At 47.6% G+C, this 24,211-nt stretch overlaps 1 protein-coding gene across 1 annotated transcript in view; it reads right to left on the bottom strand.

Annotated features, from left to right (window-relative positions):
• Positions 1–9,876: 9,876 nt before the first annotated feature.
• The window catches only part of herc2 (HECT and RLD domain containing E3 ubiquitin protein ligase 2), a 72,806-nt gene continuing 58,471 nt past the window's right edge, over positions 9,877–24,211 (bottom strand). Inside the window, exons 75-93 of the mRNA XM_036545373.1 lie at positions 24,048–24,173; positions 23,766–23,921; positions 23,543–23,658; positions 23,049–23,247; positions 22,460–22,674; positions 21,923–22,100; positions 21,206–21,367; positions 20,434–20,525; positions 19,452–19,591; positions 17,394–17,581; positions 17,024–17,221; positions 15,716–15,799; positions 14,820–14,961; positions 14,097–14,291; positions 13,807–13,919; positions 12,130–12,320; positions 11,440–11,545; positions 10,805–11,017; positions 9,877–10,178 (exon numbers count right to left, since the gene is read on the bottom strand). Of these exons, the coding sequence (XP_036401266.1) occupies positions 9,906–10,178; positions 10,805–11,017; positions 11,440–11,545; positions 12,130–12,320; positions 13,807–13,919; positions 14,097–14,291; positions 14,820–14,961; positions 15,716–15,799; positions 17,024–17,221; positions 17,394–17,581; positions 19,452–19,591; positions 20,434–20,525; positions 21,206–21,367; positions 21,923–22,100; positions 22,460–22,674; positions 23,049–23,247; positions 23,543–23,658; positions 23,766–23,921; positions 24,048–24,173 (3,087 nt within the window). The 3' untranslated portion in view covers positions 9,877–9,905. The remainder of the gene's footprint in view (positions 10,179–10,804; positions 11,018–11,439; positions 11,546–12,129; positions 12,321–13,806; positions 13,920–14,096; positions 14,292–14,819; positions 14,962–15,715; positions 15,800–17,023; positions 17,222–17,393; positions 17,582–19,451; positions 19,592–20,433; positions 20,526–21,205; positions 21,368–21,922; positions 22,101–22,459; positions 22,675–23,048; positions 23,248–23,542; positions 23,659–23,765; positions 23,922–24,047; positions 24,174–24,211) is intronic.

The following is a 24,211-nucleotide window of genomic DNA, read 5'->3' as shown; positions in this document are numbered from 1 at the left end:
TTACGATTATTTCATCCTCTACCAAACACCTTCTTATTGATTAATATTTCTGAATATAAATTCCATCCTCTGCAAAATACCTGCCGAAATTAAGATCAAACAGCAATTGTGGGATGCAGCTAGCTGATTGGTTAGCACATATTTGAGTCATTAGGAGAAATCATGCTAATGCAATATTATTTGTAAATACAACACTTGGTTTTACATAATGTAAAACAATTTGGTAAGTGGGTGACTAGCGTGTGTGAGCGTGAAAGAATGTGATTTTGGGGTTGTTTTAGATTTCATTAGCACGCATCCGCAGCCATAGAAAATCTCACTGGCAGAAAGAGGTACCGAAGTTTAAATGTACTGTTTAAATGACCAATTTTGGGAGCAGTTCGGTTATTAGGTCCATAACCGAATTAAAACTCGCGCGTTTGATGGCTACGCTATCCTCAGGTATTTGCACTGCAATGCTACAATGGGGATGGCAGGAATGCTATCCGACAAATTAAAGGTTGGCGAGGAATACAGCGTAACAATGCAGCACCGTCGTTTTTGGGCGTTCCTACAAAGATGAGCACAGTGACCCTGAGGTGTAGACAGGCAAGGACGCTGTAGGATGTCACATATATCATCACAGCTAGGGGGCGCTGTTAGATACAATGCCAAGTTGAGTGTTGAACCAAGCCAATCTAATATTCATTACATGTTTTCATAGCTGGGGCTCTTATCCAGAGTGACTAACATAGCTTATATTTTTGTTGGTGATTATAAGGATGGACTCCTACTGAGGCTTAAGCACCTTGCTCAAGGGGACAACAGCAGTGCCCCACCTGGGAGTTGAACCTGCGAACTTCAGGCTACAAGCTCCTTAACAATACTACCTTACTGCCATCTATAATGCAGCATGGTCTCAAGTGCTTCATTGCACTTAGAAAATGGAATGGCATTGTCACATGTACTGTTTACATCTCTTAGAAACATATTTCTGTCAAAGAAGGAGCTAAATCATGACTTTTTCTATCCCTGCATATAATGGTATGGCATGTTTTTAGCTTTAAAAAATGATTGGGCTCTTATTCTGCTGTCTCTGAAAAGCGAAGGGTTACTTCCAGGCTATTATTTGTCTTATTCTTTTCCTTCATGCAGGTCAGCTTTATGGTGGAGGAAGGGGGAAGCATTGACGTCACATCTGAAGTTCTCTGTGGTTGGTCACCTTTTCAGCAGGTGGCTGCTGTTTCACAGCTCCGACAGTGGGAGTTCAGGTGATGCATGTCGTGCTGTGTGTTAGAGTTTCCTCTCTCTGACCTTTGACCTTTATCTCCTCATACTGTTGCCTAACTTACCCTTGGTATTTCATAAAGGAATCTTTTCTCATTAAGCTAATCCACCCAACAGCCTCAAAGACCATTCTGAGAGGCTGAATATTCAGGCAATATACATTACTTAGAAATAAATGCAAATTATTCCTTATATAGATTGATGGTCCTCTATCACCAGCCAGCAGCGTTACCTTGAGCTCTCCGATGCTATTCATTGTATTCTCCATTAGTTTAGCCAGGTGCCAGGTACACCAGCCAGGTAGCTACAAACACCAGTCACCAAGGAGATGACGCTGTGACACACCCCTTTCTCGATAGAAGCGTCAGTCCCTCACGGCCCAGTCCTGAGGGAGGGAGGGCCAGTCAGAAGGTCTCAAGAGCAAGCCCTTCGGCACGGGCTGTAAACCCTAGCTGCACGTGATGCCTGTCACTGAGAGAAATAATACCTCGTCCACACGGCCACTGCAGACAGTCGTTCAGCTGACATGGTGTGTGAGCTCACAAAGGGGATTGACTTGTGCTTGACTGTGAGTGATTGTGTGTGTGTGTGTGTGCGCCCGTGTGTGTGTGTGCACCTGTGTGTGTGGAGGGGGGGGGGGGGGGGGGGGGGTGCTATGGAATGCAGTGGAAGTGAACTTAGAGAGTGATGAATGCTGCTGAGGAGAATTAACATGCTATAAGAGGAAATGGTTGTATTTCCCACTTTACTCTAAGAGGCTTTAACAATCAGTCTCCAGTGTATAACCAACTCTTCTCAAACAAAGCTGGGGCAGAAAAAGTGAAGTGGCGGTGTGAAATTATAGACAGAATCTGCTGCTCGCAACATTCTCTCTCTGTCTCGCAGCTCGTTAGTTTGTCTGAGGCAAAAAAATCGCGGTTGGGCGTAGATTTGTTATTCATGCGTGACATCAGATGGCCCCGATTTACTAGTACCGCGTGTCTGATTGAGCTGCACATATTGAGCGTGACGTTTTATTTGGGTTTTGTAAAATAAGAAGAAACGGCGCGCGAGTGTCCAGCAAATCAAGAAAACGGGAACTTTTCTACGTCGCAGTTTCTTTGCGAAATGGGTCAGACCGAGCGATGAAAACCACTGGATAACAGCGTCAGTGGTGTTTCTGAAAGTGGGTCGGATTAGGGTTTTAAATGGCTTCATTAGTAACTGGATTAAAACACAACCCTCGGCGTTTCCTGCCCAGTCCTGCGAATTACAAGTGTGAGGTCAGTGTATGCGTTAACAGAATGCCCTGCGTTAAAATGCACGTACAAGGACGTCATTGTCACACCTAAGGCATTATGGAGATGCGAGTGCATGTATTTGGTTACAATCCCACTGCTCGTAAATCAACACAATACTGTTATGGTTGTAAGTGTCCGTTGTACCACAGTTGTTAAAGCATGTGTAAATGATTATTTTAATTCGCTGTGTGAAAAGGAGCTCTTAAGTGTCGAGACTAGGAAATAGAATGGAACTGCAGGTTTTCACTTTTATAATTAGATACCCCATTTGTTAACCTGGCAGGCTGCGTAAAGAGGTGATATGATGTAAACGCAAAATAAGCACTTCTCGGTATCCAGTCATACAGAAATTTGTAACTGAATCACGATGCCTCCCAAAGAATTATAATCATATTGTGTATAGATGAATTAACTCGTAGCCTTGATAACACTGCCTTTGTTCAGAGTAAATTCAAGTGGATTTTCCTGGGGTTTGATTTACGATTTGCGCATTGTTATAGAGCACTGTAAAAATTCTTAACAAAGGAATGTTAAACTGTAGGGCTTGTAACCTGAGAAGTTTTAAGCTCTAATAACACCAACAATCTTAAACCCACTACACACAATGCATGCATACAATGACACTCCTACCCCAACTGTAAATCCAGTTTTTACAGAAAAAATGCATAGAACTATGAACAGATCTTTCACAAACTAAACACAATAAAATATTACCAATCTGTATCCTGAATCAAATCCCGATATAACTTTAATGATGTATGCTTAGTATTTATTGTAGTAATAAATTGTATTTGTAATTTAACTCCTTATAGAAACAATAGAATTGTTAGCCTTACATAATTAGAGATTTATCAATGTGTTTTTGATTTAAGAAGGTAATCTAATTTTAAAATACTTGTGATATGTGAAATCCAATGGTAGTGATTGGAAGAGTAGGTGTGTGAAATCATGAGCAAGTGCAGTGCAGCAAAGGTGAGTCTATAACAACTGTGGTAAGTTTCAATTCAGTTTCAAAGTTTCAATTCATCCAGCACAGATAAATGTTAAATCACCTATCAAACATTAGTATGCAGGTATTACACCTGTCATTATACAGCAGACACTGATTTGAATAGCTGGTCTTTGCATTTTTTTCAACCATTTTCTCTGGAATTGGAATGCATAGGACCATTAGAACAGATGCATAAATGGAGTAAAAAAAATTACCTCTAATTGCTGATGAAGAGGAGGGGGGCGGATGATGAGGATGAAGATGTAGGTGATGATGATGATGTTGATGATGATGATTACGATGACCACAAAAGCGAGCAGCAGAGACAGAGGGTGGCTGGGAAACTCCCCATGAAAAGAGGAGAGGGAGTTTGAACCCTGAGAGCCGGCGCTGGACTGTAAAGCACAGAGGGTTATGAGTGACAGCGCAGTCCTGCTACATGCCGCCCAGGGAAGTGTCGGGTGAAGAGCTCTCCTGGCCGGCTCCTGAGGGAAGGCTGTCTCTGGGTGGGAGGTGGAATGACCCACCACTGGCACTGGCGCGTTGACAGCTGAGGAGAGAACCGTGTGTGATGCTTAATTAGCAGGCAGGCGCTCGATTGCAGAGGGGTGGTACGACTGCAGCAGGGAGGGGCCCGGGCTGTGCAGCAACACCAGAAAGTTAGTGCAGGGAGGGTGGTGCAGCAACACCAGCGAGTTAGTGCAGGGAGGGTGGTGCAGCAACATCAGAGAGTTAGTGCTGGGAGGGCTGCGCTCTCCGCCTCGCAGACTTAACAAACTGTGAGCAGATCAGCAGAGTCCGAGTTCACCCTGAGTCCTCAAGCTCATTTTCTCTAAGATCACTCTCTTTCTCTCACTCTCTCTTCTAAAAACAGACATGCACACACACACGCACACGCACATGCACACACAGACACACAAACTGTGGGATAGAAAGGGAAGGATGCCCCTTTTGGCCTGCCCAACCCCACCATGTCATCCCCTGTCCACTATACTGCCCATAATCTTGAACTGGTGCAATGAGCTGATGCCCTTTTCATGATATTCCACTGTTGACATCTCTGCGGATTTCAAGGAGCTAACCTTTTCCTAGGGTCAGGTAATTTTATTCCAGATTTTTCCCCATTGGCCCTGGGTTGTCTGGTTTTTCTACCTCCAATGGGCAGTGCACTAAACATTATGCTCAGTGCCATGTGGCAATTTCAGTTGTAAAAGCACACTGTAATAAATAAATTTAACTGATGCAAGCAAACAAACACACACACACACACACAACTGTTGATAGTTTACAGTTACCAAATTTTAATTTTTAGGAAATTGTGATATCCGTGGAAGTAGCAGGTTCATGGAACAAGGTTAAAGAGCACTGAATAGTATTAACAGAGGAAAGGCCACTAGATAGGGTTCATGGACACCCCATCACATGTCACTCATTTTCACAATGGACTGTGTGATCAGATTAGGAATTGATTAGTGTCAGTGCTCACTGAGGCTGAAGGTCTGAGCACTCTAAGCCTTGAGCAATTAAGACTATCCATTCTTCCAGGAACTCAGCTTCATTCTCACATCCCTCATGCTTTCAAGCCTCAACAGTATATTTCCTCAGGCAAACGTTTCATTGCAATAGTCTTGTGTATGGGATGGAAATTGCATTCGTTTCTCTGCCACACACTAATGGATACATCAGACACTATTTAAGGTGTTAATATTTGTTGCTGCATTAGAGACTGTCTCCAAATGCCTGGTTCCTCCTGAAAATTGTTCCTCAAAATCTGATCCCTAAAGCTTTTCCCCAAGCTGTGAGAACAATGGAGTCCACTATTTCTCTGCGCTCCTTCTCAGCATCCAGGGTAACTTGTGGAATCAGAGCCCTTCAGGCAGGGGATGCCGTTGAGCCTGGGGGACAGCTATCACATGTTGGGCTACAGCTGTAGCATGATACACACATTTTGTGTCTTACAGCAATTAATAAAAAAAACAAAAGAAAAAGAAAAAAAAAACCCAAGGTGATTTACCAGGAACAAGGCTGTGGCTGTGATCAGTCTCAGACCCCCAAGCATGGTGTGGTGCGCACACACAGTGAAAGGAATTCATTCACTGAATGATTGTTACTGTATACAAGGTTTCAATGGTTGTGTAAATTTCATGAGTACACAGAACAGTCTCTTCCTTTCAGAAAATATCAAGTTTGTTCCATTTCCTCCTCTGTAATAAATTAAGAAAAGACATTTTCTTAGGTTATTAAAAACTATTTTTTACATATATGTTAATTGCTAAGTTTGATCATACCTAACAGTTGCTTCTGAATTTTAAATAGGACTCATTTAAATATATTGCAAGTTTTTTTCTACCTCAAATAACAGTATCTGTATACTTTAAGATGAAAGCAAATGGATGCAGATATACTATGTTTTGCTGTAGCAAGCAACAAGTAATGTCAGTTTAGAAAGGTTTGTGTGGAGTGCTTGTTGACTGGTATCGTGAGCCTTTATGTTGGGCTGTGTGCCAGACTCTCTCCATCTCCACTCATTCTCAGGCTGAAATATTCAGGGTAAATGCTAGCAATCAGACAGTGAGATGTGGGATATTTATCAATTTTTCATTTATTTGGGACATTTATGCATTTTGATATTTTCATAACTCCTTGCACAGTGAATGCTTTTATCCAGGGAGAATTACATTGCTAATAATTTATATTTATAGAGGCAGATATAAATTGAAACAGTTCAGGGTAAGTACATTGCTCCTGGACTTAAAACTGCAATGCCTTTTTTTGGACAGAGATCCATTCTATGCCCCACTCTCTGGGCAAAAGCCTGGAAAAATGCCAAATGCTTTAATCCATCAGTTTAAATGCGGAGGTCAGAGAAAAATGAAAGTATGTATATTCCTATCTCACTCAGCCCTCCTGGGAAGAGGTTTTTGGGTTTGCGCACTGAGACGAATCACGAGAAGATGGGGGGAACGGAGGTCTGAGAGGCGGACAGAGCGCTGGGAGGAAAGGAGAGAGGGAGGGAGGGGTGGGGGAGAGGACCGATGTTCTGCCCGACGCGGCTGCATGTGATTGCGCGGGGAAAGAGAGCTGACGCTCAAGTGATCGGGCTTCACATCTCCAGGGCTTCTCTCTCTCTCTCCCTCTCTTTCACGTGGTCTCTCTCCGTTTGTCTCACATGGGCACCGCTCCAGTTCATTTTTTCTTTTTTTGGGGGGGTTACAGGTTTTACCGAAAGGATCCTGACTCTTACTCTGGGAAGGCAAGCTCCTTTCGTCAACTCCACAGATCGGATCTGAATCCGTTTGCTCTCCGAATGTCCCAGAGACACCGACAGGTTTAATCGCCCATCCACTTCACTAGACACCAGTTCAAGGTGGCTTCCACCATCAGAATCATCAACACAGAATGAAGAAAAGGATTGTGTGTCGACAAGTTTTTTCCCCCATCTGCTGCCTTTACAGAAACTCACTAAATCTTGCCGTAGATTAACGTGGCACTGATTTTTATCTGATTGGGATTTTCTCCACACCCTGCCTGCCTACTGTAGGCTACACCCCATCCACTAAGTCTGAAGTCGGGTGTACCATGATAGCAGTCTCTGGGACATCCCTGACCCTCTCTGAACGCACAGGGTAGGAGTGGAACAGCATTCCACTGTAAGGACGACTGCCTTACAGTGAATGACCACTGGAATGCCACTGCAGTTTCATCGGTGGGCCAGCAGGAATCCCACTGGTCCATTCAGCCCACCATCTAAAATAAAAGTACATTTTGATGAAGAATGTTATGTGTGTCATGATATTTATATGTGGCTGTTTGGATACCAAAGGTTTTCACTAACAGCCTTGATTATCATAAATCTTTTTTTGTCCCAGAAGAAAAGGCAAATGGTGAGACAATTAAGTCTTCTGCCTTCCAGTTCTACAGAATCAGTAATAACCAAGATGATGAATAATCTCTATCCATTTAAAAGTGATCTCTACCTTTTTCCCTGATTATGGTGTGTTTATCTTAAACATGGTACCCTGTACACTCATGGACAACATGTATTGGTCCTAATAAACTATGTGCTCTTGAGCAAAAATGTATATTTACCATTTACCTTGAAAAATTCATGCGTCTCTAATCTCTAGTACATACATGGCATTTCACTCATTCATCCCCAAGTTATGGAACACATGTAGCAGCCATAGATTACAGCGTACGATGACGCAATGAGGATCCTCAGCGAATCAGCCACAGGCATGGAGCAGATCATCAGGGCTGTGAGCACAGTACGGCGTCCCGGGCAATTTTTACGCAACACACTCTGGAGCTGAATGTGTGCATTCTACTCGCGGCCATTCACTGCTCTTTCCTGCTTCAACTCTCCCCCCCCCCACTGTCCGTACGCCCGGGGCAGCAAGTACATGAGTCAGGCACCTGACCAAGCCCACTGTAATGTACGCACTGATTTTTTCCAAGAATGACAAGTTAAGCCGGCGAAGAATGCTTATGATTTCTAAGTCAAATTAAGCCATCATAAAACAGTTTCATGTGGAAATTGTAATCCTTTGAACTGCAGAAAAAAAAAAAAAAAAAAACTTTGCCACAGTTCTGTATTATTCAAGAGGGAAAAGGGTGGAGATCAGGCAGAGGGAGAGACTAGTATTTTTTTTTTTTTTTTTGGGGGGGGGGGGGGGGGGTGGATGACCTTTGACCTGGTCAGCCTATTATGGGCTGGTGAGAAGAATGTGAAAGGAAGCCAGACCATGAGAGGAGAATGAGAGGACTGGATGGCCTTTAAGTCTGCCCTTACACTAAAAACATCACGCTTCTTTCTCAGCACGTGAAAAGGGAAGCTAATTCGTGTCAATGAGTACCACAGCTTGATTTACAGCAGGGAGCTTTTAGGGTAATTATGAGATATTTCAGTAATCCCGCAGCTCAAAGAGCTGAAAGGAATGTGCTCAGTGCCAGAGAAACACTTACTATAGGACGGGATCATGCTGCCCTTTCATATAGATATTATGACTTCATACTCAGGGAATGTTTGTTGAAAAGAAATGGTAGATTCAGATACGATTGTTTGAAATTGTCTGCTTTGCTGGCAATGTACGTTTCAGCAATTACATGCTTTACAATAGTTATAGTAGAAAGTAGGTAGCTTTCAAGCCCCTTTACATTTTTTGTGTAACTGTATTGAAATATTTAAATAAAACTGTCAAAACAATTTGACATGCAACAGGCCCGCTGACTTTGAAATTTGAAAAATGCAAATAAATTTTTATTTTCATTACGTATTTCATAAGTAATTGCCCGCTCCAATACCTTAGGATGTCTCTTTTGTCTCCGTCCTTTCAAAACTGAATATTTACAGCATGTGTCACCACTTCCAAAGGCAGATTTGTACAAAGTACTGCCGTTGAAGTAAAGAGTAAGATAGTTATTGCGATATTTTAGTTAGCGTTCTTCAGAAATACCCTTGGGAGACCACACTTGTCCTCATATTAGGTTTGTACATGGCTATGAAAACGCCCCTGGGGCTGGACCAGAAGATCTTTCAACACATTTCACCCCTTAAGGCACCATCATTGCTGCCACTGAACAGAAAGCATAAAGGCGTTGGGTCATTTTTTGGTTGAAATTTATTCTCAGGAGATGAGACACAGTTCATGAATACATGGCACAATCATATTATATACATTCCCAAACGAGGACAGTGCAGACACACGTGGTGGGGGGGTGGGAGGTGGGGGGTGGGGGGAGGGGGATGGGGGACAGTGACAGACATCTTTAAATGACACCTCAACGGGCTTGCATCTGACGTGAGTCAAGTGACAAACACTGACACTTCCAAAGTCAAAAAAAGGTTCTTATAAAGAAAACACTGCTATCGCCAACAAAAATATAATACTAGTAATTTGTAGCATATTATCTCCAATGTACAACAAACTAAAGTAAGGTAAAAGTCACAAAAAACAACAAGAGAAGTCTACCACAGTGAAAGGCAAAATGCCCTGTTTCAGATGTCCCACTGCTCTCTGACGCTGGGAAAACGCAAACGTCCATCTGTGAACCTCCTCTCCCAGCTCCGTTTTTCTTAAAGAAAAAAAATTAAATAACAAGGAGCACCTACATTTCTCCAGGTTACACTTGCCTTCAAAGCTAATTGCACATTATGATTTACAGGACTTAATATAGCTATTCTTTTTTTTTTTTTCTTCTTAACGTTAAGTAGTATTAGTAGTATTAGTAGTAAGTGGGGTTAAAACGGACATTGTGGTTCAGTTCTGGCATGGCAGCTTCTGAGGACTCGGGTTCGCCTCTAGCAAAGACCGGTTGGGTCAAAGGGTCAGGGTGGGTGGGGGAGGGGGGGGGGCGGTCAGAGGCCCTCAGTGCCCCGTTAAGTAGTCCTGCGTAGAGTCGGAGGCGAAGGAGTCGGCGTCCTCGTTGTCGGAGTCTTCGCTGCTGTCGTCGGCGGCCGGCTCGCCCGTCAGCGCGATGCGCGCATAGTCGTCAGTGTCTATGGACTTGCAGAAGTGGATGGCGTACTTGAGCTTCTCCTCCAGCACCTGCTTGCAGGAGTAGCGCGGCAGCTTGAGCAGGAAGAAGCAGGTGTACGACTCGGGCAGGAAGTGGTCCGGAGGGCTGTACTTATCCAGGACCTATGTGATAAAGACAGACACATTTACCCAGAGGAACCTAAGGCATTTCCTAGTAATAATATATTACTATATTACTATTATAATAATATATCTGTTTTTCTATGTGGCACTTAAGAGAGAGATAAAGGGAAAGGGGAACCCAGTAGTGTTTCCTGCATGAGGGTAGAGATGTGGGGAAAACAGCCTTATAGTAGGAGGAGACTTAATGCTAAGAACACTGAAAACCAAAGAATCCAATACAGCAGCCACTCAATGTGACCGACACTAAATCTGCATTCCCTATGCCTTGCACAATATTGTGAATATTCAAACAGTGTTGTATTTATGGCCTTTTAAACAGCCTATACTTGCAACACGACAGGCTCACAACAGCCACCCTTACCGAAATATGAATGAAATTTACTTATCTACTTATTACAGACAATTTAATTACTTTATTTTTGTTTGACCTCAAAATCTCTACTGAACTCAACTGAAAGGTGGGAGTACATACATTGTGCCTGCCAAGGAGCAATTCAGTTGAAGAAATCGTGTTCTTTGGCCGATGTATATATACACAACTCACAAAAAGTTGTATATATAAATGTATATATGTGAAAATGCATGTTTGGCCGGAGCGCACCCACCTGCACGACGAAGTCCCTGCCGCGGAAGTCGGCGATGGTGCGGGGCAGCCGAGTGCGGCCCCAGACAAAGCGCAGGAAGAGTGAGCGCTCCGTGTTGGAGAAGGACTCCATCACCTCCCAGAACCACTGGATCAGCGGTGCCGTGGGCTCCACGCCCTTGTAGGTGGCCACCGACTTCAGGAGGTGCAGGGGGATGTCCGGGCTCCCACACACCTGGGGCAGACAGACAGACAGACAGTGTTCAGGAGTCAGGAAGGACGACTTGAGCTGGAGGCTTGTGCAAATTATTTACATATTATTTCGACATTCTCATTCAGGAACTTCTTATATAGGAAGTGGCAGATCCCATAAATACTATTATTACTACTAATATGATATTTGTATAATACTAATAATTACTGTATTTTTAGATCTCAAAATTCCCAAACAACCTCTTATTCAAATGGGTCATCTAGTAATCCCTCGTCTTAACTGGGTATGTAAATCCCCTTCTCTCTGCCTCAGCCGAAATGTGGTGAGTGTTGAGCTGCAAAATCAGCGCTCTGACATCCTTAAAAGGCGCTCCATGTTATTGTGATTATTAGTGACAGTGGTAGCAGTGGTGTTATGAAATCTGTCGTGGTTGGCGCCCTTACCATGGTCTCCAGCTCGTAGCCGGTGAAGAGAGAGAGCAGGGGCACAGGGACCACCCGCGCCATGCCCTCTCGCACCGCCCACACCTGCTCGTCAAACTCATGAAGCCTGCAGGGAGAGCAGCTCACAGGTTAGCATAGCTAGACCCCACCCAGCGTAGCCAATCGAACTCACTCTCCAACGCCACCCAGCAGAGTTAAACCCCACCTGCCGCAGCAGGACACCAATCACACTCACTCTTAAACTCTGCCCATCGCTGCAAGACCCCGCCCGGCACAGGTAGACACAGTCCAGCACAGAATACCACGTAGTACAGCAAGGTACCACCCAGCACAACCAAACACACTCATTCTCAAACACTTCTCAGCACAGAAAAAACACGCTTAAGTCCCTCCACTTCAAACACTACCCAGCCCGGACACAATACTAACACACACCAATAGCTTTAACAACACCAAAATTTTACCTGGTTCTTGTGTTATAATCCTGTAAAATTACCATATTAACGGCTTGCCTACACAAAAATGGCCAAAAATGACTACAATCTAGCGTATTTAAAAAATGTTCATAAAAAGAATTCAAAATTTCACCAGTGACTGCATCTCCACATTACAACTGTATGTGCTAACTTAAAAGACACACACACACACACACACACCTCCTCCTCCACACCCTGACACCTGTGGACTTACCTGTAGTTTATTGCTAGCCTCACATACTCGGCACGGTTGTCCAGGGTGATGTGTGAGTACTTGGAGCTGAGCTGGATGTCCTGGCCGCTGGCGTTTGGCACAGTAAAGGGCAGGGTCATGGCCTCAAACTCCTCCGACGTGGCCTCGTTGTCACGGATGTACATCAGTCCGGGGATGAAGTCTTTATCGACCTGGGGGAGGAGAGTTCACATCAGGAGAGGCTATAGGTGTTTGTCCACTGCAGTCTGTCCATAGATCTGTCTGCAAGACTGTGTGGTGTGCGGTGTATAGTGTGTATCTAACGTTAACATTTCTTTACATCAGAATGCCAGTGTGACTGGCTCAATGCATTTTCTTTGGTGCGTGTGTGTGTGTGTGTGTGTGTGTGTGTGTGTGTGTGTGTGTGTGTGTGTGTGTGTGTGTGTGTGTAAGGCATGAGAGAAGGGGTGCTTTTTGGCACACACAGAACATCAGCAGTCCTTCCTTGCCTCTACACCTGTGATCCAACCAAATGCAAACGAATGAGCACTCCTGTCAGAACGGCCTTAATGAAATGTTAAACACTGCCTTAAAACAACGCAAAAACAGGATACGCACAGAGCAACTGGCTGCTTTACCGGCATAAACAGAAGGAGGGTTTGTACAGTCTAACTCTGAAATGGCTCTCAGTCCTACGCCAGTGTGAGAGGGCTGTGAGCCCTGTGAGCTCTTGGCGGGGAAACGAACGCGCGCCTGCTCGCTAGCCGCGTGCAGAACTTAACCTTTCCAATGCCTCCGGGCGACGGGGCTCAACAACGGCCCCTCTGTGCACACCGTCAAAAGCCACCGCTGAGCGCCGCCAGGGCGGGGGCCAGACAGACAACGGGCCGCGCTCTGTCCAAGCACCGGTTGCAATAGTAAGGTCTGGTTATGCAGAGCTGATTAGGTGTCTTAAGAAAGGTTAATGATCTTACATAATCTCAAATTACAAAGACAACAAAATTCCACTTCTCCTAAGAAAAACAAGGTTTTAAGAAGAAGAAAATACATGTAAAGTATTTATTGTAAGTCTTTAAAACTTGAATGGAAAAAGCAATATTTAAGTTTTACTGTATTACAGTTTACTCCGATCAAAAGTAGGTGATATTATTTTAATTTCATTTCAATATACTTTTTAGTGAAAGTAAGTGTTTTATAAGAGTCTGTGGTCGTGACATTTTTCCCTTCACTCTGAGGTTCTTAACAGCCGTCAGCTGACACACATGCAGCCCCAGCACCGAGCGCCCGCTTCCCATGGAAAAGTAGACCGTGTCCAATGAAAAACTTTGGTCCTCCAGGAGCCAAAAAATGTCAGGCCTTCACTGCAGCTGGGTGCCAATTAGCTGAAATGGTTGTTTAACCGGACTCAGCTCCACGTCTGGCCCTGTTGTTTAGCCGGTCTGATGGAGACAGGTCCTTCAGAACAGCAGGTGGAGCCCTGTGCTTTACTCCTGCTCTCTTTACATTATTCAGAGTGTGAAGTCCCTGTCCTGCTTCCCCCCCCCCGCCACGATACAAAGCTCTGACCGTTACACCTTCAGAACCTCTGGAAACCTCCAGAGCTCACACACGAGACCGGTGTGGAATGCGAGCTCTCAGTTCCCTCTCTTGGGTGCAGTCGAGTTGTGGTTAAAACGGGCGACCGGAGAAGGTGGTTACCTCACTGAGGTCAGCGATGGTCAGGTTCATTCCAGCCAGCTGCTTCCACACAGGCTCGGCCAGGTTAAGGCTCAGGGGGCTGCCCGTTCGGATGGCGATGCCCAGGAGAACACCTGCAGAGGCGGGTGACAGCACAGGGGTGAAGAGGAGGACCACAGGGACGAAGCTAACCCCACCCGACAGACTACTGTCACCCTTAGCTCTGGGTAAATGACGGATCTCGAGATCTAAACTTCAGACAGTGTAGTTTTTGTGCCGGGCAGGTGTGGCGCCCCCTTGTGGCGACCCACCTAGGAAGCGGAACATGTTGATGTGCAGCGGGGACTTGGCGGCGGGGTTGAGTAGGAAGCAGTCGCGGTTGGCGCCGGACTCGTCGCGGCCATTGGGCGTGACGATGAGGAGGGGGGTGAGGCCGTTCTGCAGCTCCTCACACATCTCCGCAATTGACTCACTGTACCCACCGCCACAGTCATCCACTGACTCCCCTGAGGTTAGACAGAAAGAGGCGCACACACACACAATTTTACACCCTCCCTTAACACCGTCATCATGCCCAATGATAATATCTGTGCCATGGCGCAGACAGATGCATTTCAGATGGTACAAAAAAACCACAAAAATTCTGCATCACACAAACACGTCTTTGTTGCTAATCATTTATTGTGAATGAATAATCAATGTTTTGGTCAAAGTGCCCTCTTTCATTACTAAGTTCTACATAGTACACATCTCTACAAACGAAAGGAGAAAAAACCTAGGCTATGATCACAAGGTCTATCCAGCTATTTATTTATCTCTTGGGTGGACTTTTCTCTTTAACCTGACCACATCCATTTTCCATTTCTTGAAACCTTAATATATGACAGGAGTGGCAGCGAGATACAGTGATGTGAATGTGTAGTGGTGTGATATGAAAGGTGGAAGGATACAGTGAGATGAAGGTGTAGGGGTGTGATTGGGTGTGTGGAGGGATACAGCAGGGATCAGGTCTCCTGCACTCAAGGCTGACGTACCCACAAACTTGACCTTCCAGACGCGGTGGGGGAGCAACAGGCTGTCTGGACTGAAGGAGCTCATCTTGGCACACATCTGACCGAAAACAGACTTGGTCCCATCTGGGCCGGCCAGCCCCCCTTTGCTCCGCGAGCGCTTCACCTGGAAACGGGGTGAGGGGAGAGGAAGCATACAACGACTGAGATCACAGGTCTCCCTGGGCTGCTGCGGACCGAGGGAGGGGGCCCGACTCCGAAATCCGGGGACTGATCATTTTCCACACCATGCAACAACAGTCCCCCCCCCCCGTCCCCCCCGTCCCTCCACCAGACCCCGGATGGGCAGCGTAGCCCATCAGAAGGTGCGGTGACCTGGATTCGGCTGCCACATTGCGTAACAGTGAGCCAGACCTCCTCCTGATTCCTGACAGGGCCCGGGCACGGCGCGCCCGCGTGGATAACGATCTCCCTCCGCTATGAAAGGGATCACATGCCGAGCGTGGCCAGGGACCTGCAGCTAAAACACCTCCCCCGGGCTGGAGCAGAGCGCGTCCCGGGCCCGGCGTGCAAGACAGGGAACCCGTGCAGCCCCGCCCCCTTTACCGGGCAGCCACTCCCGGCGGTCCACCCCGCACTACCCCTCCCCACGAGGGATCGGACCAAGGCTAGGGAGTGGCACTCTTCAGTTAGCTTCAAGTAGCACTGAACAAAGGCTAAGCCAATCTATCACAGGCAATAAACGCAGCACAGATCCTTTGCGTTTCTAAGGCAAGTCCACAAAAAGGAGGGAAATGGAGGGAACTGTGAATAAACTTGATTCCCCTTCATTAAAAAAAAAAAAAAAAAAAAAAAAATTGCACAAGCATGCCCGCACATTGACAGGAAAGGGGGCATGGTTGGACCTCAGGCTACTGTACCTGAATCCTGTTGAGCTCGACCACCGGCCCGTGCTGTCGGTCCCTCACCATCGTCGCCTGGACCACCTTGCGGAATGCCGCTTCCTAAGAGAGGAGGAACATCGTTACGCACTTCCAAACGGGCGAGGGACGTCAGGCCTAATCACTAACGGGCCAGACATCACTGATCTGCGATGAAAAGCCAGTCCTTTTCAAGTGCCCCTTTCTCCGGGGACGCTAAATATATACATTACTTCTTGCAACGGGGGAAGAAGAAAGACTCTGTTTCAATATTTCATCGAGGACTTGGCGCATTAGCTGGGACCCGCTCTCACATTCACAAACACTGTGCTGCCTCCGGAGAGATTAGCCTGCCTTTCTTGGCTTCCTGGCCTAGTTGCACAGTGAACGGACTGCTAAACCAGTGCAGTCCATGTGCGTCCGGATGTGTGTGTGTGTGTGTGTGTGTGTACTGTATTTAATACTGATCGAACACACACTGTGTATGCATGTGCAGTGAGTGTCTGTGTGTCTATACTGTGTGTGTATATGTTACACACGTATATGTGTGTATACGTATATTAGGATTATCAAAATAATTAATTATAAAAAAAAATAACGCGTTAATTGAAATTAACACGTCAAAAAAATTAACGCAGATTAATCGCACTCTATGATGCCCCTTGACCCCATATGTCACTGTGCATTTAATCATTTATCATACCCAACTGCAGGCTAGCTAGGTTCTTTTATATCATACACGGAAATGTATCCACATTTGTGCTGATGGTAAATGCAAATTAAGTTCACATTGGTGCAATCAACGATTGCATCGGGACGTCTGTAAAGCAGAGTGATGTGTAAGTGTGTGTATGTGTGTGTGTGAGAGAGTGAGTGTATGTGTGTGTGTGTGTGTGTGTGTGTGTGTGTCTGAGAGAGTGTGTGTGTGTATGTGTGCGCGTGTGTCTGTGTGTGTGTGCGTGCGTGTCTGTGTGTGTGTGTGCGTGTATGTGTGTCTGTCTGAGAGAGTGAGTGTGTGTATGTGTGCGTGCGTGTGTGTGTGTGTGTGTCTGAGAGAGTGAGTGTGTGTGTGTGCGCGTGTGTGTGCGCGTGTGTGTGTGTGTGTGCGTGCGTGTCTGTGCGTGTATGTGTGTCTGTCTGAGAGAGTGAGTGTGTGTATGTGTGCGTGCGTGTGTGTGTGTGTGTCTGAGAGAGTGAGTGTGTGAGTGTGTGTGTGTGTGTGTGTGTGTGTGTGTGTGTGTGCGTGTGTGCGCGCGCGTGTGCGTGCGTGTGTGCGCGTGCGTGTGTGTGTGTGTGTTTTGACCTCACTTTGCCCTGCGAGATGAGGATTCCGCGCAGCGTGTCGAAGCCCACGGAGGGGCCCTGGCCTGTGTGTCCGAGGCGGCCCTCCAGGTGGAACATGGGGATGCAGGGGCAGAAGAGCTCTGAGATGTGGTGCAGCAGCAGCAGCCGGTTCCGCAGGGCGATGATGGGAATCTCCTGCAGGTGGTTATACTCCATGGGAACCTGAACGGGAGCGAGAGCCAATCAGAACCCTCGCCTGCTGTCCCACTCCCAGCAAGCCACAGACACATGTGGACACATATTTCCTCCTGCTGCCCTCTTGTGGCCACCACAGTGCATTACTCTCAAACGTCCTCTGGGAACACATGACAGCCGGCCCTGTACATTTTCCTACCTGAGAGGGGAGTTTGCCGGCGTTGGCGGGCTTGCTGGTGGACCAGGCCAGGGTGTGAGCCGATCCGCAGGCCACCCGGTTTATCTTCTTACCCTGCAGCGCCGCCACCAGCCGCGGCCTCTGGATGGCGTTGGTGGTGCCATCCCCCAGCTGGCCTTCATCGTTGTCCCCCCAGGTGTACACTTCACCTGAGCCGAAAAACAGAACTGTGACCCTCCCACACCCAAGCACCACCCATAAGGCCTCAGCTCAGGGATAACACAGCTAAACACAACTAAACATTCCCATAACACACTGAGCACTGGACCAGTTCAGACACCATTTCATTAGAGGCTATGAATCCCAGCTCAATGGCACTGTGCTTGTATAGAATAATGAAATGGTGAAATGCCAATGCCAATGCCTTTTTGCCAATACTGTATGACTAGTCTTTTTGGGCCCATTTTCTTCAGTTCTTGAAGGCAAAATTGGTATGTGTGATGCGGTGCATTTCAGCAAGAAAATGTAATTAGTTATAAAAGGGAGAAATCATTCCATTAATGAATGACTAACAGCAAGAGAGAAGAGAAGGGCCATCAAAAATGCATTCGGTGATGCAAACATGTGTTCACCGTTCCTCAGTAACTGTCGTATCCATCTGCTGAAGCACTACAAGCAGCCAGCCGGTCAGAAGACTACAGCTCCAGCTTTTGAAATGGTGCTGAGAATTTTAAATGACGTCAGCATATAAGTACACAGTCCTCGGTAGCTGTAATGAACAATGAAGTCAAACACCCATCTTTAATTTCCTTTATGCCTGGTGCACACTAGAGGATTTTCAAATCTTAACCTATGTTAAAAACGTGGGAGACCGCAGACATAACGACAGATTTAACCGATTTTTAATATTTTAATCGTAAGAACGCACACACTGGACGATTCAGTCAAGACGCAGGACCACACACTTGGTGTTTATACTAAACGATTTCAGAGTGGCGAATCCAGGGACTTGGGATGTCACAGAAACTCGCGTGATCGTGGACCGTTGTCTTCAGCTTGTTGCACTTGTGTGTGCTATGTTTTGTACCGAAAAGAAAATAGGAGAAAAAAACTGTGGATGAAGTCATGGCTGACAAGACAGAATCAGCATGGCTTATACATTTTGCAGCCCGAGCTGGAGGTAAGTTGGAAATAAAGTTTTATCGTTAGTCTCAAACGGGGCTAGTGCAAGCTACTGCTACAAGCTATTTGTTATTTGTACACAGGTGGAGGGGAGAGTGAAACCTGTGACCATTAGAAATGTAGTCATTTTTATTCATTCTCTGACCTTCCACTGCCATGGAGATGCCGTTCCATATTAATATTACTGTGCTCTGCTCTTGTACAAAGGTTACTGTCAATTGCTGGGTTGGTGACGCTTCCCGGGCAGCTCTCTCTCATTGGCTGTTGCAGGTTTCTGTTCAATATTCCATCGCCGTTCCTTTCACACTACAGGATTTCAAGTCGTAAATATCAAACCTCTTTGATATTTCCTTGATTCGAAATCGGGGAGACTCTGATCAAGTCGGTAACATTAAGATTATGTCTGTAAATCCCTCACACTACAGGACCATTTGGGCAGTTAATCGGTTCAGACCATCCCCGAGTCAGGAACGCCCCCGCGATTGTCTGGAGGGGTGACGCGGACCGAAAATCTGCCCAATTATCCTCTAGTGTGGGGCCAGCATTATCAGACACGTGAAAGAGAGCTGGCGTAACAGTGCCACAGCACTGCAGTGGACAGAGTGAGAATAGCACCTTTACCTCCAGCACATCAGACACAGCTATCATACAATAATGGGGAAAGCAGTTCCCAAGCCAGCCTGCGTTTTACCAAAAGCACTTCAGTGTGCCACCAACAGGCAGCTTCCATTCTGTATGCTAACCTGCGTAGGGTAAAACATGGGCTGGCTCAATCTGCTATTCACTGGGAGAGCTGTGGTTCAAACTGCTATGCGCCGGGAGTTACTGTGAGAATACTTTCTTTACATTAGCCTGTTTGTGTTGTGAGAGCAGTTTCTGTGCAGTAGTGACGCATACCATCCTCTGTGCAACAGACACAGTGCAGGGACCCGGTGGCGATGGCGATGACCTTCTTTCCCTGCAGGCCCTGGACCTGCCGAGGCCTGCGCACGTGGTCGTCCGAGCCGTGTCCCAACCTGTGGTAGTCCCCCTTGCCCCTAGAAACACACGCACAAGGGTTCCCACTCAGATCAGCGCTGAAATTTTACATGGCTTTGTAGTGACATTTCAAGGATAAATGTGAAATCTGTCACAGCTGTAAAATTCCTGTGAAACTGGGCTATTTAGAGGACGAGACTGCAGGGTGAAAACATTCTGAGGCGTTATTCTGAGAATATCTTTTTGTTTCTGCATGGAGACACACTTGTGGAGGAGCTTGGCAGTGAACAACAGTCAACAATGACTAGCCAATTTGTTGACAACATCAGCACATGACACTGCTGGACTTAATAGTAAATGACATTGAATTAATGAGTCTGCGCTGGACAGTGACAGAAATTTTAGAATGATCCATTTAAAGATTTGAGCAGTATCCAATGGCTTTTCCAGGACAGAAGGACACTGTCTGCTTTCTGTGGCTTTATCTTCAAAGACCCTGCACACAGAGGGGTACGAAAGAGCCTTTTCCTGGTAACCTGACAGCGCCTCTTATAGCTGTGCAGTGCCGCTGTCGCCCGCTGTCACGGAGAGAGAAGAGCACCGTCTTACTTCTTACAGGACTAAATTAGTTCAGCTAAATTAGCATAGCGCGCACGGCGCTGTGGCCCATATTAATATCCGAGAGGGGAACAGGCCAGCTGTTTGAGGTCAGCAGGGAGAAAAGTGTGGCAGACTACAGCTACGAATGCAGATGCAGCCAACCAATCAGGGGGATGAGTTTTTGTTTTGTGTTTTTTTTTTTTTTTTTTGACTGCTTTCACTGCCAGTGTCAACGGAGGCAAGCCTGCAATCTGCAGCTATGCGCAATCATTTGGACAGAAGGAGACGGGGATCTGCCTACCATGTGTACACGGCGCCGGACTTGGTGAGGGCCACGGAGAACTGGGAACCGCACTCCACCTTGACCACCCCGAGGCCGGTCAGGGAGTCGATCTGCAGGGAGAGAGAGGAAAGGCCTCAGGTGTTTATGGCATAGAGGAGAGGAGAGGAGAGGAGAGAGCTCCTGGCCTAATTAGTATTCTTTCCAGCTCTCAGACCAAACACACGGAGCATCTCTTCTCAAGAGAGATGTACCAACGTGTGCCAAAAGCTCCTCCGGTCGCACGGACAGGCGAACACATCCTGCACTACTCCAAGAGCTGCAGCTGCTTCCTCATAGGCTGTTCCAGCAGAGCGTGCTTACCAAACCTGAGGTGCCAACTGAGCTGTACACATCAACAACATTACATTATTACATTCTGTTACTGGCATTAAACAGAGGCTCCTATCCAGAGTGACTCATATTTACATTACAATTTTTACATATTATCCATTTATGCAGCTGGATATTTACTGAGCATCCAGGTTAAGTACTCTGTCCAAGGGTACAGCGGCAGTGCTCCAATGGGGAGTCAAACCAGCAACCTTTCGGCCTTACAAGCCGTGCACCTTACCACGATGCAACACTGCCGCCCCATATCCTCATCACATGTGGAAATGGCTGCTGCATCTGTTACAATAGCGTCTTTGTGTCACTCACTAGCAAAGGTAACAGTGCAAGCCAATATGGGGTCCCTAACGTAACCCCACTCCAAAAAGGCCAAACAGGAAGAGGAAGTGACACGCGCTCTCACCTTCATGGGGACCTTGCAGCCGTCGCTGCCGCCGCGGCCCAGCTTGCCGTAGTCGCCGTCGCCCCACGACCACACCATGTCGTCGTCCGTCAGACACAGCGTCTGGGCGTCGCCGCTGCCGCACGCCACATCGATGACCCTGTGACCCTGCAGCGCGTCCACCTGGCCGGAACACAGAGACACGGATTGGAAATCAGTCCTGCCAGGGGGCGGGGTCAAAAGCTTTCTGCGTAGGGCCACGGGCAACCAATAGAACTCGTCCTTCGCGCTTCCCGTAGCTGTGTGAGGTTAGCCCCGTTGTCGTCTCACGGGAACGTGTGTGTGTGTGTGTGTGTGTGTGTGTGTGTGTGTGTGTGTGTGTGTGTGTGTGTGTGTGTCCATGTCAGTTTTTCAACAATTTAAATTTGCCAACATGTGCATATGTATGTATGTATGTATGTGTTTGTATGTTTGTACTGTGAGCTTCTATGTGCCAAAATGAGTTTGTGCAGGTGTGTATGTGCTTATGCGTGTGTCCGTGTGTTGAATGGGAACGTATGTCGGTATGCTTGTTTGTATGTGTGTATGTATGTACGTATGTATGTGTATGTGTGCATATGTATGTATATGTGTGTATGAGTGAGTGCACAAGTGTGTATGTGTTTGCACGTATGTATATGTGTGCACGCGTGTAAGTATGTGCATGTGTCAGTGTGTGTGCGCGTGTGAGTTACACACCAGTTTGGGTTTGAGCTGGTCCTCGCTGTCCCCGTGCCCCAGCCGGCCGTAGCGGCCCTTGCCCCAGGTGTAGAGCTCCCCGCTGGCCGTGATGCAGGCGCTGTGGGCGCCGCCCGCGGCGATGTCCACCACCTCCACCCCCCGCAGAGACTCGATGACGCGGGGCCGGTCACACGGGCTGCAGAGGCAGGGCAGGCACTCCTCATCACCAATCAAAATCACACAGCTTTAAACAGGAGGATAAATCCCCCAGAATCCTCCATATTTGCTGTATCCAAGATCTCACGGTCTTTTTACTGCTAGCCCATTTTCAAAATCTAAACAAGTGATTAGAACGGGAGTGAGTGAAAACGCATATTATTATAGGTATTATGGCGCCATCTGCAGGCTTCATAGGCTACTGCATCGTTAGAATATGAATCCACATAAAAGGGGCTGTGGTGTTATATTTAAGAGGGTGATTAAGTGAATGGCTCCTGTGACTGTCATGCCTGCAGCGTGCAGACTGGCAGACAGGGGGCGACGGTAACTCCTGACCTCCTGTTCCCGTGGCCCAGCTTGCCGTCCTCGGCCTCGCCCCAGGAGTACACCTCTCCCTCGGAGGACAGCGCCAGGCAGTGCTTGCCGCCGGAGTTGACCGCCACCTTCCTGATGAAGACGTGCTGGATGGACTCCAGCAGGGTGGGCGTGGACACCGACTCGGTGCCCCCGATGCCCAGCCGCCCTCCGGCCCCGTAGCCTGTGGCGTACAGCTGGGGAGGGGCAACCAGGGAGATCCCACTTCAATACATCCGCTTACCTGAGTAGTTTACAGTGTACACATCACCCGTTTATCTAGCTGGATGTTTACTGAACCGATCTGGATGCCTTGCTAAGATGTGCAACAGCAGTGGCCCACTTGGCAATCAAACTGGCAACCTTTGGGTTCATGCCCTTTTTCTTAACTCTACGCCACACTGCTGTCCCACTTCATCACTCATGCATTTCCCTGCCACCACAGCTCCACTGGGATCAGCTGAGTCTGCTCTCTCTCTGCCACAGCGCTCAGAGTCTGTGGACTGAAACGGTGGAAGGGATACGGCGGAGCACAGCACTGCCGAGTTTCCTCCGGCAGCGACGGCCTCACCTTGCCGTCGGCCGTCACCGCGAACAGCGTCTGCTCCCCGCCGATCAGCTGCACGGGCCTGAGAGTGGCCAGGGCCTCCGTGGGCGTGGGCACCTTGACCTTCGCCCCCTCGATGCCCCCCAGCTGACCCCTGTGGTTGTGGCCCCAGCCGTAGATGGTCCCGCTCCCCCCCGCGGACAGCGTCCAGTCGTCAGGACGCCTGGAGGGTGGAAATCAAGAGAAAAAGCGTGACATCCTCTGTCTCACCACAACTTCATTCACTGTATTCCAGAGAACAGATTCTGAACCAGGATTTTATAAGAGAACTGCATGAGAAAAGCTTTAAGACAGGTAACGCTGTACAGTAATACAGTCAAGTTCCCTGCCAACAGCCCCTAAATGACTGCCTGTCTCTGCATTACATTAGAGACCAGCTGAAGGAGCCACAGCTGTTGGATAACCTGGTGATCTCTGCGGAGGACAGATTTGGACTCGCGGTACGGAGCAGCCCCTACCTGTTCATCCACTGCACCAGCTGCTCGTCGTGTTCCCTCTTGAAAATGTCATGACTCTCATGCAGGGCGTTCATGTTCTCCTGGTCCGCCATCAGCTCGCGGATTTTCTTAGCCACCTGGTGGGGGGGCAGGGAATTGCAATGAGGCAAGCGGCGGCGGTAAAGGGGATAAGCAGCCGCTCTGAGCTCCGCGGGCTGTGAATGGGGGAAGTCGTGGAGCTCACCTCGTCCAGGAAGGGGCGTGGCAGCGGGGTCCTCTTGTCCAGGGCCACCGCCACCCTGGAGGCGGTGCAGTACCTGCGGAACCACGCCCACTTGTGGGTCTCTGCGCAGCAGGGAAGGGTGTCGAGCTCCAGGTCGCAGGCCAGCGCCACCAGAACCTACGCACAGGGTCACAGTCATCATTTCCCTGAACACAGGGGGACATCTGTGGTCTTAAACACCGGCATGGCAGTACAATGCTCACACACCAACGCACACACACTCTCTCGGGCCGCGGTTGGTACCTTGAAGAAGGGGCTATGGAGCAGCTGCTTCCCTCCTCTCACGATGGGGTCCTCGTACTCATACTGTCTCTGCAGAGCCTCAGGAAGGCCCTTCACCAGGGCGGCCAGAGCACTGCCCGAGAAACTCTGCAACAGGCCAAGGATTGGAAAGCTCACATTCAACC

This window comes from Megalops cyprinoides, chromosome 14 (assembly GCF_013368585.1).
Source record: "Megalops cyprinoides isolate fMegCyp1 chromosome 14, fMegCyp1.pri, whole genome shotgun sequence".
NCBI lineage: Eukaryota > Metazoa > Chordata > Actinopteri > Elopiformes > Megalopidae > Megalops > Megalops cyprinoides.
This window is presented reverse-complemented; position numbering and strand designations above follow the sequence as displayed.